The sequence below is a fragment of the Schistocerca piceifrons genome, chromosome 8, assembly GCF_021461385.2.
Source record: "Schistocerca piceifrons isolate TAMUIC-IGC-003096 chromosome 8, iqSchPice1.1, whole genome shotgun sequence".
Classification (NCBI taxonomy): Eukaryota; Metazoa; Arthropoda; class Insecta; order Orthoptera; family Acrididae; genus Schistocerca; species Schistocerca piceifrons.
In genome coordinates, this window is record NC_060145.1 from 279,920,880 (window position 1) to 279,939,067 (window position 18,188).

General features: G+C 35.4%; 1 protein-coding gene across 1 annotated transcript in view; it reads right to left on the bottom strand.

The window, feature by feature from the left end:
• The window catches only part of LOC124711575 (cubilin-like), a gene marked incomplete in the record, with an annotated part of 644,865 nt that overhangs the window by 369,165 nt on the left and 257,512 nt on the right, over positions 1-18,188 (bottom strand). The window contains 4 exon segments of the mRNA XM_047241722.1: positions 1,149-1,358; positions 2,146-2,356; positions 3,451-3,635; positions 9,778-10,005. Of these exon segments, the coding sequence (XP_047097678.1) occupies positions 1,149-1,358; positions 2,146-2,356; positions 3,451-3,635; positions 9,778-10,005 (834 nt within the window).

An 18,188-nucleotide genomic window follows, 5' to 3' on the forward strand; every position in this document is an offset into this window, starting at 1 on the left:
CTTTCGTAACTAAATATGCTATTATTTGATGTCTTTGTAAGAAAAGGCTTTAGGAAAAATACAAACTTGTGACTGGATGAGGATATTTGAAAAAATGGGATTCTCAGTCAGTCATACACAGTATTGCAGGTGGGCTTTCCCAATGAACAAGTCATCTAAATGAACTATTTTATAATATCTAAATGACAACATTTTATCTACTAGCTTGTTTTTGTATCTCGCTCAATTGTCCAGCTGCTAAATCACAACATCCTTTTGGAAAAAAAAGATTATGAGTTTCAAGGTACTCATATTCTTGATAAGTACAAATGACCTCCCACGTTGTATTGATAAAGCAGAAATGGTCCTCTCTGATAGGAATACTAGCACGATAATGAAGCCTAGTTAAGATGCACTGAGAAAAATGGATTAAATTTTAACACTTATAATGTATTTATTATCTGATAGCAATCCGTCACTTGAAACAGAAAAAACAATTCATTTAATTATCTGTACAAGATAGGATATAACATCAGTAATAACAATGAGCTGATTGGTGAATGTTTTGAACAAATTTCCTAACTTCTGAATGTTCATTCGAATTTGTATAAGAAATCACAGGCATGTCACAAGCCAAAAAATTCTGTTTCTACCAAAGGTGTAATTCTACTGGAACTTCAGTGTCTCACTGATGTTGCATGTATCCCTTTAAGCATAAATTTCAGAATGCTGTCATTTGCAAACAACTGTGTCCAGATCTACATTTATGTACAAGAGGAAATGGACTGGTTGAAACGCTGGTCCTTGAGAGACGTTTCTTTTATTTTTTACCTTGTATCCAAGAAATATGTCCTAGTATTAACATTTAGCTCATGTTTTACTTCGACTTTCTCTCTTAATTTGATCAGGACTGAGGTAAACCATTTTAGTGCTGTGGCTCTAATGCAGAACTTTGTGGCCTAAAATGTCAAGTAGCAAACTCAAGTCTCAAAAAATTTCGGTGCATGTAGTTTTAGACATCACTAGTCATATTCTTAGTGTTTCCAAACTGATCTTGGGCATCCGCGAGGATTGTGTTTTTCAAGAATTTCATTAATATGTAATAAATCATTTTTATAGTAGTGCTGGAGGCAAGAGCAATACAAACTCAATATTTATTGTCTACTTACCACTAAATATCTGAACTTTAGCACTGTGACACCAACTGGAAAATGAGCGTACATCGAGAGTCCTGATTTTGACAGCTACATGGCTGGTAGGGGGTGTCTCAAATATCCATACACAGTCCATTGGTTCATATCCGGACCCAAAATTTGGTGATGAGATGTTCACTTGTGAAGTATTAAATGTGTCTCCAAGCTGAGTGGTGCTTCCACAACCTGTAATATTTAACGTTATGTGTGAAAATAAAAGCACTCATTTTCTTTAAAAATATCAATATACATTCAAAATGTAAAATTAAAAAGATGAAATTATCTACTTTCTATTCATTCTAAACTATAATCTAAAGGTAATGACTGAAGACACACAAATTCTTCTGATCTCTCACTATTCTCTCTCATCGAATATGTGCTTAGCCAGGCTTAGGGAGTCATCCACAAACAGAAAAAGCCTCTAGCATCCAGCATTTCATCTTTAAGGTATGTTGTGATCTGTCCTCATAATAACTGTACATTTTCTGCATGGAAGTTTCCCTTGTCACAATGGTCTACCACATATTCCTCTTCATCCCATACATCTTCCCTAACATACATGACTGAAGCTTACACTGCATACTTTGTTTTACAATATTTTCTACATCTTACTTCACACAAGACATACAAGTCCATCATATCATCACACGTCCTAATCATCCTAGTTTTCAAGGTTCACACACATTACTACACATATCAATATAATATTTCATAATAAAAGCAAATAATTCAAAGCACATAGATTGTCAATGTCTTATGTTCTAAAACAGTATTTTATTATATAGTGTAGGTTTTCAGTTATTAACATATGGGCTAATATCCCAAAATGTATACCAAGTAAAAGTGAAAGACTCAAGGAATGTAGGCTATGAAAAAGTGTATCACATTCATTTATCTAGGAACCACAGTTAAGACAACTGGAAGAAAAGAGAAATATTTAGTCCAAAGAGTTTGCTTTAAGCATGCTGCTTACCACTTGCATTAACAGGTGGAGCTAAGTAATCAGGGATCTGTGTTACTTGCTCGACCTGTAGCCATTCAAGAAGAAAATAGGCCCCTTCACGAGAACCATGAGTTGTCAGCACAATATAGATAATATTTGATGTTGAAGTAAATGACTCTGGAGCTCTACCACCACAGAACTGTGTGTGTGTAGGTGCAGTCTCATCATAACCATCAAACACCTAGGGCACACATATGGACCATTTTAGTATTTGCTGTAATAACAAACTGAAGAAAGACACAGTTCAAGTATAAACCCTTTTAAGCATTCAACACAAACATAATATCCAGAGGTACAGGATTTACGTAGTTGCATAAGTGGGTGTAGTTTTAAGGTAAATATTATAAGTGAGGCCTAACTACGTATTTGACAACGCCACAAACAAAAATGAATCTCTGTAATTGATCACACACTGTTATATCAGTGTTAGATATTTCAGTATCAATTATCCATGATTCAATGTTTTGAGTATTTCTTCTAATGCAAAATAGAAGTCACTGGGAAGAATCTGCGGCACCCAGTCACTATTCAGGTTTCAAAATTTATTTAAGTTCTCATAACCATAGTTCCCACATCATATACAGAATGTGGACATTTAAATTACCACCACAAAGGCAACACTTGCTATTATTACACACTATATCTTCTTTCTTCTTAGCAGAGTACCTACGGAATGATTAGCTCCCATGTTCAACTACTATATAGACTTAATAGCATTTGATTTTGATGCCTTTTATTTCTTAATGAAATAAAAAAAAACCAAAAAACTGGTCCTCCATTAAACTGTGTGCTTGTAAAAAAGAAAAAAAATTGAAGCTACACAGAGGAATTTCAAATTCATGAAATTGGCACACAAAAACTTCAAACAAGGTAAATGATTTAAGACTAATGTATTAAATAAAATCTAAATGAAATTTGTTTCAGTAGCACAGTCCTTAATAGAAACTACATTGTGCACACTGTAACTGCTCAAATGGGAGTGAGAAAAAACAGAACACATGAAACTACCATTCTTAGTTAATACAGATTAGATTTAATGGTTGAAAATTCTCATAGTCAAAACAAATCATACTGCCTATAATCTAAGTAAAAGATCCTACCTACTAGTGGTCTAGCTAAAGCATATTCAAGTTTTATGTAATGTTGTTTCTAAGTATTTACATAATCTTTGCAAAACAAAATGTATAAGTTCTTTAAATAATTACAAAGCTGATTTTACACAAAACAGAATAAAATGTAATATTTTATAAACTGCAGAAAGGTTAGAAAACTCACTGTCAATGAGGAATACAAACAGCCACCAAAATATGTTGGGATGAAAAAATTCTTGAATGTCAGGGTAATAACATGGTTAAAGTCAACAGTGATTCTCCAATTGAATACACCTTGTTTTGTATATGGTTGAGGATAGAGTGGAGATGCCAGCTGTCCTGATGGTCCTTCCAAGTTGTTACCATGCACTGAAATAAATTTAAACTTTAAATAAGGTGCTAATCATACATTTTGTACAAAGTGTATGCTAACACTGTATTTTACCTTTAAAGTCAATGACTTACGACTAGTAGGACAGTATAGAACTTATATCAATTACTACACTTACTGGATATATGGTACACATTACATCCCTTGATCTGTCACTGTCTACCCAATATTAACAAACATTTTCATGTGAGGTTCAAAAATTAAAAATGTTTGTGTCACACTCTTTCACATAGAATGTTAGCTAGCGTATTGGAGGTTGATGTAAACAGATTTACACCTTACATTGTGAAATTCATAGTTACAATAAGAAATAATGTGAAAACGTTTTACAATGTTAGTTTTAAGAGTATAAAATATGAATACCAATAATGTACAATGTCTTACATTCTACAGTATTAGACAAGTCCTTTGTAACAAATGAGGGATTACAGGTGTCACAGAAGTCATTTATTATGAAATAAGTAATATCTTTCAATGGCCTGATTTGGAATTACACACCCCTGTTTGAAATTAGCAAATGTCATATTAAGTGATTGCCTCCTTAGTGGTGAACTGGTAAAAGCTGGAAGACTTTGAACCAGAAGTGTTTTATGTCCAGCCACTGTTGACTTCAGTAATCAATCAATGCTGTGTGCAACATTACTGTATTTAGCCACTATGCAATGCCACACTTCATTTTATTGTGTTATGCTTGGGAAATGTGTGGTGAAGGAGTTACTGGTCTCTTTCAAGTACCACTTCTAACTCTTTTCATGAGAGAAAGCTCTTTATCCTCACTGATGGTAGATGCTTGGTACAAACAATGAAGTACAAGCGCAGTAGCAGTACTTCATGAAGAAAGAGTGACTATATCCTTCCATATCTCTTCTTTCTCTATAACAGTCTCAGTGTTGGATGCAGCTTGCTTCCATCATCCCTACAGCACCTTCTACTAATACTCCAGAGAAAGTTTGCAAATTGTCTCATGAATAAAGTTAGAATATTTGCAACTGTCAACTAAGTAAAAGTATTTTTACCCAGGCCTCTATCCCGCATATATTCACACTGTTGATTGCATAAGCAGTTACTAGCAATCACCTACTGGAATTGTTTAATTGACTGAGCACCCCAAATAACGCTGTGTTACAGAGATGCTCCAAAAAATGTCAAATATGTTCTATGAGACCTCGTGATTGCAGCTGGAACATGTTGACTTCTTGCCACAATATTTCGGCTGGCAACCATCCAGCCATCTTCAGTGGGTGTCTGCCACTGGAGACAACTAGTTCACAGTGTCAGCTTTATAGAGGAAATTGGTGCAGAAATACATGTGCATCAGCAGCCATCACAGGAGGAGTCCATCAAATTCGACACCCTCTGCAAATACTGTTCCATCTGTAGCATGCAGGCCCATGCATAAAGGTGAAACTATATGTCCACCCTCTCTCGGCCACTGATGAAGATTAGCACTCTTCTTGTTCCGGTAAAGGATGATATGGGACTGTGGAAGGCGAGAATTTACAAAATTTCTTGTCAGTGTGGCAAAGCTAACGTACGTCAGACGATATGCACAATACATTAAAGGTGCATTGAACATGAGCACCACACTTGCCTTCTGCTGACCAGTAAGTCAGTTGTAGCTGAGCATTGTATTGCCACAGGACACTCTATGGACTATTCTGCCACAAAAATCTTGGCCTCAGTGAGATCCTCTAGGGACTCAGTAATAAAAGAATCTGTGGAAATGTGTCTAGCACAAACTCTTGTAAATCGTGACAGTGGCTTTCTATTGGACAAGGCTTGGGACCCAATGAGATCTTTAATTTCTTCTAAGAGAAAACATTTTCCTCATAATGATGCATGTGGTGACATCTGACGTTTTAGCACTGGGAGCATGCATTCTGACAGAGGGCACGCATGTAGTTTCCATTTTATGCATGCACCCGTGCCACAGATGGAACAGTATTTGCAGAGAGCGCAAATTGCAATAGACGATGTTCCTGTGAAGACCGCCAATGTGCATGCGTCTCCACACCAATTTTAGCTATAAAGCCAACACTGTGTACTAGCAGTCTCCAGTGGTGGACACTCACCTTAAAATGGCTGGATGGTTGTCAGCCAAAAGTCAACATAAAGTCAAAAAAGTCAACATAATCCAGCTGCAATCCTGAAAACTTCAAACATCACTTGTCAAATATGCTGTGCTTGTCTATCAACAACATTTCCAGTCATATATTATCTACACAGTACACTTGTTTCACTTCATCATCAGCTTGAAGAAATGTAATCTTATCATCCTCAGTACATTGAATACAGTACAACGTGAAAACATGAGTTTCAAGAAAATATGGCCAATGTATTTGCCTATGAATCATTCTCATTCATAGGTGTCACGGTGTATAGTACAACTACAAGAAAAATTTATGCATCATGAACATTGTGGAACAAAATCAGCTGCTACACAAACTGCAAAAGATTGGCCTAAAAGACTTAACTCTCTGAGTTCAATTTATCCAGAAGCTTCTTTAACATAGTATCTCTTGTCCTCACTTTTCCAGAGACATTACGTTAACTGATTAGATCTGTTTCATGTAAAACTTCAATACAAGACAAAGTCAACATTATATGTGGATAAGGAAAAAAAAATCCTGGATTTTTCCCGGATTTTCCAGTTAAAAAATACTCTTTTTCCCGGGTGAAAATACACTTTTTCCATGTTAAGTGACACTTTACTTTCCCACAGAACTATAAAAATTGGAAATTTGTCGTAATGTCTTATGAGACCAAACTGCTAAGGTCATCGGTCCCTAAGCTTACGCACTACTTAATCTAACTAAAACTAAGGACAAAACACACATCCATGCCCGAGGGAAGAGGGGAAGGGGAGTCGCGCGGACCCTGAAAGGCATCTCAGACCGCAGCTACCCCCAAAACTATAAAACTTAACAATCCTTTGAATGGCTACCGTTTTATACACCAGCATAGAAATTCCTGGCACTTTACAAAAAAATTGGACTGTACACTGCATATTTTGGTATTATGATATGCTGCATATTTTTGTATTACAAAACTATAAATTTTAATTCCACCACCACCAGACACAGCACATTAGTTTCCGAAGCTCTGACATCAAGACTGTGATGCCCTTTTGTAAGCTGATCATAGCTCATGTCACATGATCTCACCAGCCGGTGGCAGCAGATATTCAGAGTATAGGCCACTTGATGTACTAAGCCAATAGTAACATCACTGTTAAGGAAAAGTTAATGGTATAAATTAACATATATGGGGTAGCTACAAGAAAAGCTATACTTTCTCATACAAAATTGATCTCGAAGATTAATAAGCTACACGAGAAGCTAAGCTTTCACACATAATATTGGTCTTTCTTTGAAATTGTTGCATTTTAAGATACATCACACAACTGTGCCAGTAAAATTGAAAATAATGACTTAAATGTCTGGTCTTTTTGGCTCGAAATCTGTCTAATTGGCTGGCCCTCAAAGTACTTAGTTTCAAACGAGAATCAAATTCTCTGTGATTTAAGGAATTCATCTCATATTCTCACATGTAACATAATTCATCTTGTGTAAAAGAAAATTTACTTTGAAAGTGACTCTTTTCAAACCACCATTCACAATATTTTCTTGAGACCTGTTAGAAATAGGTTCATTTCAGCAGTTGGCAGAGAGAAGCAGACAACAGGGGTTAATGCACATGTGCTGGTACGGTGGTGTAGGAAGCCTTTATGTTCATACACACTATACATTATGAGATCTTACACAAAATCATAAAAGAGGATACTCCATGAGCATCAGAATTTTGTAAGCTGTATTAAAGTTCATAATTCAGCTTGAAGTGCAAATTCGTGTATCCAGATACACAATGGAAAAGATCCCAATCTGATACTAAGCTTTTCTGTGTGGTTTTTGGGATGTAAATTTTCTTGGAGTACCAGTCCTATACTATCTCATGTTTGGTTCTTTATTATGGCATAATACCGTATGTATCAAAGATGAAACTGTCTACTTGAAATTCAGCGAACAGTTGGAACTGGCAATAGTGTGGAATGAAACACTTTGTTTCAGATAAATTTACTGCTTCAGTGGAAAAGAGTAATAAAACCCAAATTTCTTTAGCAAACTGACAAAAATAACTTCATTGTTCTATAAGGCAATTAATGCTTGACTGCCAAAAACATCAAAGTGATATAAAATCAGAAAACTGAAATGAATAATATATTTCAGCCTTCTGTAATTATGTGATTTATTTTAATTCACTTGATAGCCACAGAAATCCATGTTGTTCTCATTTTATGTGGGAGCTGTAAATGAAGAGGAAACAAAAAAAAATCACTAAACATAAACATGGGCCACGTGAAGACTAACCCTCTTCCCATTCACAACAACTCAGACTGCTCTGCATGAATCTGGCAGGTTGGGTGCACCAGAAAAAATTTTCCAGGTAGCATCTGGCTTCAAGTAGTCAGAAGCGGGAGAAGTTACTGTTCATATGCGACTGAACTTTGCATGCGTATGAGCCTGCTGGCAACTGTTCAAACAAACCTAATGTAAACAACTGTGATGCCATGTTCATCAGAAGTAGTTCATTGTTACGTAGTATTACATAGTCTTTGTCCTACAGCCTTTGACACATTTTTGCTGTTGGCAGACACTTATGTGTGCATGAAGTTTTGTTGCTGTAAATGGCACATTTTCTTTGCAACTAAAGTTTTATTTATTTATTTTTTTCTCTCATTTACATTTTATTGCTGCAGTGTTATTCTGGAGCAACAGGATACAGTAATATCCTTTTTTATAGAGTATCAGTTCTTACCAGTCACAATTACAAAAATTTAACTGAAAACTAAAATAATGAAAAATTCTCGGAATTCGGAAAAATTCCCAGGTTTTTCCCGGATTTCTTGGTTGTCCCTAAGTGTATACACCCTGAAAGTCATATCCTCATTAACTGTTCAATTGAGTTCACCAGCAAATATTTCTGTAATCTTTTGGACTGAAACTGTTGGTAAGCATCTGCTGATACCTACAGTTTGTGTATTTTGTTTTAATTGAGGAGCTTACTTTGGTATCCTGCAAACCACACTTCTGCTACTTACAAAGTATGCTCCCTCTTCAATATAAAAAATAGTTATACATTCAATGTAAAGAAGCCACCTCTGATGATTCAAGAGGAACTGATTGTGTAAAACAGCACTGAGTTAAATGCAATATATGTAATGCATTCGCTCTGCTGAGGAAGATGATGGCTATTTCAGATGTGGAACTGCTGTTATGATGCAAATACCTGTGATAAATGACGGCTAAGGGAATATACTCAAAATACGTTCAAAGACAGATTTGCACACCTTATCATTACAAGGCAATTTTTTTTTTAATATGATCATAATTACTCTTACACATCTTTTTTTCACACACTCTCTCTGTTAATAGAAATTAGATAGTGCAACACATAACCTAAAATCTGTAGCCAATGCAAGATCAAACTTACTTTTAAATAGTTTTATTTAAGCATAATACTCAGAAATGTATGCTGGCATAACATGGATTCAATGTGAATAAAAATTTCTCGGTTTAGTAGTTGCATGATTTCCAATAAAATACTAAGGCTTTTGAAAGCTGCTACTGTCATAGTCACCAGGAGTAAAAAACCAATGACTCACTGGACTGGCACAGTGTGCCTCTGATGTAGGTGTGATAGCAGGTCTGGGACTTTCCAGAACTGGGACCTACCACAACTGCACAAAGTGGCACATGCACGGGAAGGCAAGTTATGCAGTTCATAGCAGCTCTGGCCCACCTTGGGTCCAGTGGAGGTGCGAGAGGTCAGTGCCACATCTGAAATTGTTGCTCCACCTCCCTACAAATGTCAAGTGTCCATCTTTGCTTTCAACTGATAGTTGAAGCCCACTATTGCACCTATGTAAGTGGCACAGCATGCCATCTGTGGCAGTCTGTGGCTTTGTACTCTTGATGCCAATGACAGAGACAGTTATTGAAACCTATTGAGTGCTTTATATGAAGTGAGCATGTCTTATACACTGAGAAGATTTTATTCAGGCATTCCATTGCACAAAACACCTATAACACATGAATCCAAAGTAATACAAAATGTACATACACAGTTGATAAGAAGCCAAAAAGCCCGATCCTGGTGGGCCAGCTGTCCCACTACGGAACTTCACCCAGATACTGTGTGCAGCAGTCAGATTAGATGGTAGCGGTGAGTCACTACAATATAAGCCCATAAGTGGACCACCACCACTCTCTCGGCGTACTTCAACATAGTCTTCATCACAGTTACTACCGCCAAGTGAGAACTGAGAAAATGTCACAATAGCACTATTTCCTGAAAAACAGTTTACCAGTAGTTGTTAGTTACATATGGACAGGTTCTATGCTGTTGGGCATAATAAAGCTTGTTTTAATTTGGCACTCATTGATGTGAAAATAAACTACCAAAATAAAAATCAAAAAACTGCCATTACCATATTTCTATATTATTTGCTACACTATAACATGAGGACATTGTTGCAAAGTTATGAACATACCTAAAACATTGTAGTACACTGGACAAACATTCCTTGTGTTCTGGCTACATAATATTGGTCATAGTCAAGGAATAATAATAGTATTTAACCCCCCTCCCCCCCCCCCCTCTTTCTCTTTATCCTTACACTCACTGACATAAAAGAAAAGTGTCTATTGGCCTATCTGAATAGGGTGAAATTAGATTAACTTTGTAATAGATTGGTGCCAGAAAAGAGAAACTATTCTGAATAAAACAGTATTAGGGCTTAATATATTCTTCATCTGGAGAATTTGTAAACACCAGTTTAAATTTTCAGTCTAAATGAAGACGATACAGCTTCACATTGGAAGCACACTTCGGTCAATTATCATAACTCGTGGGTATGTCCTCTGGGTCTCTGTGGATAACAGAGCTCACAAAAGAGGTATTTGAAGCTCTTGACAAGAATGACTGTGTTAAAGGCATATTATTAGACTTGTCCAAGACTTTTAACCATGTAATACTATTAAATAAACTAGAGGCATTAGGTATACGAAGAACAGCAAACGAGTGGCTTCTGCCTTACTGGGAAACTAGAGTGCAATAGTCAGAGACAGTTCACATGTCTGCTGATGATGAGTTTTTAGTAAAATAACTATAAGACAGGAAACTTATAAAAATAGTTATCTCTAGGGTAGTATACTGGACCCGATTCTGTTCTTAACCCTTGCAATACCAATTTTACTTTATGCCGACCTATTGTTAATTCTGTAATTTATTTGTGCTTTACATTTTAAAATACTGAAAAATGTTATTGTTTATATGAATTCTTCTGCTATATTCTATAACTGTTTTAAATTTTTCATTAAATTTAACCCTTCCTTAGTAGCAGACACAACTTTCCACACAGTCATTGACAAAACAACATAACTCCTAATGTCGCAGCGTGCAGTAAATCAACACTGAACATAAAGAAAACAAACAGCATGCACTTCAGCACAATGAGGGAAAACAACTCTCTTACTTCAAGCGTGCATGATAAAACTACAGATTGTGTAACATGTACAAAGTTCTTAGTGACGAACACTGACTGTTAGTTAACATGGAATGAACATATGAAGATACTGGCAAAAACAATGTCACCATCACGATATGCTCTTAGTGTTCCAACAGCCAGTGTCTAGCGGTGACATACTGTTCCTACATGCTCTCATATCTCAGTTATAGGATTCATTTCTGGGGATAAAATGTGCAAAATTTGTACACAGTTTTCAAACTGCAGAAAAGAGCTGTAAGAATAATTAAAAGTAGTAGTCAGGCTCCCTGTTAAGAACTATTTATAAAACTGAGTGTGTGTTAGTTGCATTTGTGTGTGTGTGTGTGTGTGTGTGTGTGTGTGTGTGTGTGTGTATCTATTGCAGACGAAGGCCTTAATGGCCCAAAAGCTTTAATTGTGAGACTCAGCGTCTCCACTATATGGTGAGTAGCAACTTTCCTTCTCATAATATTGTTACATTACATCCTGGATTTTCCACTGAGTATCCTTACTGCACCAAGTAAGTGCATCTATCAACCTATTATACATATCAGGGAAAACATTAATAAGTATTTCACTTATAGTTCTATACGTATTCATGGAACAAGAGGTAGTCTGGACTTGCATTTACCAAGGAAATACAAACAACAAAACACTACCATGGAATAAAATTGCATTATAAACTGCCAAAGGAGATCAAAAAGATTACTAAAATACATCTACTTCAAAAGGCAGCTAAAACTTACTTCATAAGTAATGCACACTACACAGTTAAAGATACATTATAGGACTCAGAGTAGGAGTTAATAATGAAAGGGGGCAACTACAATATCCTCTCACATTAAAATATGTAATTACATTGTTCTTTTACAAACAAATCTGCCAGGACTTATAGTGCACGATAATATTTTCTGGTCATTCTTCTGTGCTCAGCTTCTCACTTATGAGGGAGGGTGATGCTGACTCAGTTCTCCAGACAAACTGAATGGCAGCCATGGAGACATTTATCTTCATGGTCCGGGAGTCACCAGCAGGTCTCCATGGTGCGTGCAGTGCAAAACTAAGTTCTTATTATAAGGTATTTAGTGCAAATTGCATATAATCAAGACAGCATTGTACAGTAGGGACTAACTGATGGAAGCAGTGCAGTTGTTGAGGCACTGACTCCATATTTAGGAGGATGGACTTTGCTGCATCAGGCCATTTTGATGCAGATTACCTGTGGTTTTCCTAATGCATTTTAGGCCAATACTGGGATGGTCCCTTAAGTAAGGCCACAGTCAACCACCTGTTCTATCCTCATAAACATACATACTCTGCATTATGTATATTAGAGCTATTTATTTCTGGTGTACTATGAAGAGGAATCTTAAGTCATTGTAAAGTGATCCCTGGATGAATTAATGATGAAATAAATTATGAATAACCAGTTTTATTGAGTATAGTAGATCTACAGATCTTCAAAGAATGTCACAAAATTAAATTTAACTGTATGATATTAGGTTAAAGAATAAGATTGTACCATTTTTATTTTGCATGTTGAGATTCTGGTTGATATGGGTTTATTTATCAACTGTCATTTTTTTATTTGTAGTTCACTGTTGCTATTTGAGTTTAGACATTATCATTTTGTCATTTGGAGACAGTAAGTGGAGATGTGTACATTAGAAAATGGAGTGCCAAGTGGAGAAATTGGAACATTTCTGACATATTCTTCTGTTTGCGTTCAAGAGAAGAGAGACAGCAATGGAGAACATTTGTGCCATGTATGGGGTTAATATCAATGAACAGAGCATGGTAAGAAAAAGGTATTCCCATATCAAGGAGGATTGTATTGACATTAGTGATTCCCCACATTCAGGAAGACCTTCAATGCAATGGGAAAATTCGAAAATTAGGTGTATTGGTACTCAATAGTGTAAGCCAAAATCACAAAAATCAGTGGGTTGCCATACATGCATCTCTGCTTGCTTGTCATCAACTGGCTCATTTTGATTGATTAATTTCTTTATTAATCTATGTAACAACTTACATTGTGTGGATTTTGTCAGCAAAATCATGTACAATACAATATACCTACAATTATACACATAAAATTAGAATTTACACACATTTTTGAGGTATCTTAAATTAGTTTTATATCCTTATGTAATATGTAATTTTCTTATAGTACTGTACAATTCTGGATTTCATACTATAATTATTTCCTCATGTATTACAATGCAGGCTACTTTAATTACACTACATGTTTTAATTCAGATGGTCCATTACTGCGTAATAACTTTTATTTAATAAAAAAGTTTTTAGTTTTGTTTTGAACTGTCCAATTGTGTCAATATCTTTTATTTTTTGGGATAATTTATTATATAATTTAACAGAATTGTACAACAAGCTCTGCTGAGTTTTAACTTTATTTTTCCTCTCTAGATGCAGATTGTATTGGTTTCTAGTTTCATAGCTGTGTACTAAAGAACTTTCATATAGCAGTCAATATTTTTTTTTACATACATAATACTTTGAAAAATGTATTCACAGGGGACAGTTAAGATTTCCAGCTTTTGGAAATGTTCAAGGCAGTGAGCCCTACTGCCACTCTTGGTTATTATATGAATTGCTCTTTTCTGTAATTTGAAAACTATTTGAATATTTTTACTGTAGATTCCCCAAAATATTATTCCATAGGTAATAACAGAGTGAATACAAGAAAAATATCTGACACATGTAGTATCACACACTGCATTCAGAATTCTAAGAGCATAGCATGCTGTAGCGATTCTGTTACTAAGTATTTTAATATGTTCTTTCCACTTTAACTGACTGTCAACATGCATACCAAGAAATTTTGTGTAGTCTACACAGTCTATAGTTTCATCGTTTAACTTAAAGTTGTTATAGTGTGGTTTTTTGCAGACATAGAAGTTAACAGCATTTGTTTTTTTAAAATTTAGTGTTAGTTTATCATTGGATGGCCACTCTCGTACACTGTTTAGTGTTTGTTCGGCTTTTTCTTTCAGTGCATCTGGTGATTTGTCACTGATTAGAACATTTGAGTCATCTGCAAACAATATTGTTTGTCCATGCTAGATGTTCTGTGGGAAGTCATTTATGTAAATGAGAAATAGTATTGGGCCAAGGACACTACCCTGTGGGACACCTATATTTACATAATTTGGGTCTGAAGTATACTTTACAATATAGTTTGAGCAACTTGAAATATGTGAGATTTCAGTTATCTGTTTTCTATTTTTTAGATATGACTGTAACCACTTTTTCACAACTCCCTTTATTCCCAGTTCATCTAACTTATTTAACAATATGTTGTGATCTACTATATCAAATGCTTTAGTCAGATCAAGAAATATACCAGTTGTGTAGTTCTCTTTATCTAATGCTTCTAGAATGTGTTTTGTGAGGTGTGCTGTTGCTGATTCTGTGCTTTTCCCTGATCGAAATCCAAACTGGTCAACAGACAGTAAGTTGTATTCATTTAAATAATTCATTAGCCTATCTTTCATAATAGTTTCTAATATTTTTGCAAATACCAACCATTCCTATCCCTTACTGGTGATGAGAAATGATGTCTTTATGCTAATGCAAGGAACAAGAAAGGAATGGTTGAGTCCAAATATAGCAGCAAGTCCTAATACAAATACCAGCTCTCAACCACAAAAGATAATGTTAGGCATCTGGTGAAATGGTGACAGTGTGGTGTACTATGAATCGCTTCTCCGAGGTGTAACCTTTACTAATGACATTTATTGTCAACAAATGAGGCACATTCCAAGAATAATGTCCACGAAGACTACATGAAATGATGTTACTCCACAATAATGGTTAGACTAACAAAAAACACTATACACAAGTTGAGTTGGGATTTCACCTGATCTTTTACATTCTCTATTAACTTTCAAGGTGCTTCCTTTCTGGGTGAAAATGGCTCAACAAGTTCTTCGTCTCAAAACCACATGATTTCTACTATTGCAGAACTGAAAAATTACCCCAGCATTAGCAGACTGTTGCAAATAATGAAGGAGAATTATTGGTGATGACTAAAGTTTCTGTTGAGGTTATTAAATTTACAGAAAAATTATACGAACTTGTGTAACAACCCAATGCATACAAGAAATGAATTGCCTAGCAAAATAAAGCAACTAAAACAGATCATAAGTAATGTATCTGGTTACTTAAAAATTTGCCACAGCAACTGTTGTACATTATCACCTGCACTATAATCAGTATCTGGATGACTATATAAATGTGAAAATGCTATAAAGTATCACTTGCAAATAAATATGCATACATGTTCCAGAACTTAGGGTGGCATGCAGTGTCAACTACAATCTTCAAACTGCGAAAATCTTAACTACAGGAAAGATTTCACACATATAATGAAAGAAAACAGTGTAAAACATAATTAGATAAAATATTAAGGCAGAAAATGGTGAGAAAATTATTGCTGTAATCACTGTGTCATTGTAGTTTCAATGACTTCACAGAAGGCAGTTCTCCTTGTAGTGCTGTAGTTGTCTACTATGGGGCACCCCAGACCATCACTCTTGGTTGTCGGGCTGTATGGCATGTGCCAGTCAGGTTTATATCCCATCGCTGTCTGAAGTGTCTCCAGAAATGTTTCTGCTGATTACCATGGCTCAAATCAAAGCAGAACTTGTCACGGAAGACAGTTCTACTCCAGTCTATGAAATTTCAGGCCAAACCATACCTTGGCCAGCTAGATCACCAAATCTCTCCCAAATGAGAATGTTTGGAGCATTATGGGCATGTCTCTCCAACCATCTCAGGATTTTGACAATCTAACATGCCAATTGGACAAAATTTGGCATATCACTCAGGAATGGACCTACCAACTCTATCAACCTGTGCCAAGCCAAGTAATTGCTTGCTTAAGGGGCACAGGCGGGCCAATGCATTACTGACTTGCTCAATTTGTGAAGCTCTTTATCTTGAGTAAATCATCAACTTTTTCTGAAATTTTAATAATTTGATTGTCTGTATTATTACATCACATCTACTGGCTTTTATCCTATTCGGATAACATCTTCAAGACACGTCTTCCTTTTCTTTTCCTCTTAATAGTGTAGTATTTCTGGTTAAGAGAAAGAGTAATTAAATGTTTACCGATTAGGAATATGGGTAAACTCAAAAATATGCCACAATACTAGAAGCAGAAATAATTTCCATGTAGACTATGCATTGCTCTCTAAGGTTCAGCAGGTAGTATTATATTATTTTGCAAACGTCTATAATAGTTCACCAGTAGACATCAGGCAGGAAGTTAAAAATCTTCAAATATTTAAAATCCTTCTATAATTTACCAAAATACTTGTGACTCAAAATGTATATTCTGTGTAACTCTTATCCTTTGTATCAGACAGATCCTTATTTTGCAGTATATAGACAGTTGATAGTGGTTTGTGTAAAGTTACTTAAATGCTTTGAAGTATTAGATGAACAGTGGTTGAATATACAGGAAGAAAAGCTGTGGCAATTTTCAAAGTAGCTGTTTTTTCATTATATATATATATATATATATATATATATATATATATATATATATATATATATACACACACACACACACACACGAGGTATGTTAAAAAAGGGGAATTTTTGTTTTTGTATAGAAATTTATGTATTCATCTAAATCCATGATATTCCCACCTAAATATGTCCCATAGGATATCATATGCTTATACCAGCACTTTTTATAATCCCCTAAACACTACTGGAATGCAATTCTGCCCTGCATTTTTAATTTCATCTATGCTTGTAAAATTATGGGCCTTTATGGTTTTTTTTATTTCTGGGAACATAAAAAGGTCAATGTGGCCGTTTCTGGAGAATATGGAGAGTGGAACAGCATTACAGTATTGTTTTTGTTCAAAAATTCATGAACAAGCACCGAAGTGTGAACAGGTAAAAAGCCACAAATTGTTTCACAACTAAATAAGGCATTTTTTTCCAGACTGATTCATTCAAATGTCGTGGAACTTGTAGGTTGTACTCCTTTTTGATCCTTCAACCTTGTGGTGAGAACTCATGATGCACTATGCCATTAACACTGAAGAACATAGTGAGCATAATCTTCAGATTTGACAACATTTATCAAAATTTTATCAGTCTTTGCAATTCAGAATGCTTCCACTGGGATGATTGAGCCTTAGTTTGGATGTCATGTTAGGAAACGCACATTTCATCACCTACTATGATATGTTTATGCATTAATGTTCGCTTCACCTTGTGATTCCTGAGCAACTTGCATTCACTGCCATTTTTGTTAGAAATTTAACGCTATTGGAATAAATTTTGTCACATGGGTGATAATTCATAATCACTTCTTTCATTTTTTCCATGATTTCATTGGCTAATGTTGTGCTGGGGTGCCCAGGGCACTCATCAATTTCAGCCTTTACAGCCTTCTTCTAAAAGCTTATACCATTTATAAACCTTTGTTTTACACACAGCAAACTCACCAATAGCAATAATTAACATTTCTAAAAATTTATTGCACTCTACTGCATTTTTAGAACAGAATTTATATCAAACTCTCAAATCTATTTTTATACAAAATAAATCATCACCAATACCATCAAAATACTTATATCCTTTGTGCTACATGATAACACACTAATTATCTGCTAAGGTCATCACTGTACAGATACTTCTCTGCCATGTTTACCAACATGGTGATGAAAAAGAAATGTGTACGTTAGACTTATACATATATGACACAACAAAATTCGTTAGTTATTGAACACGTCATATAAACTATTCTACAAGTAATTAGGACAGTTACCAGTTTGAGTAGATTAGTGTTTATCACAAGTTGTTGTATAGTATGTGTTGCTTCTGCTTGCTAATCTGCCAGTGAATGATTGTTCGTCCTCGTTTTATGTTTGTTATGAATACCAGGCACTCTTAAGAAGAGCAAATTCACATTAAACACTCAGATGCAGAAGAGAGGGGT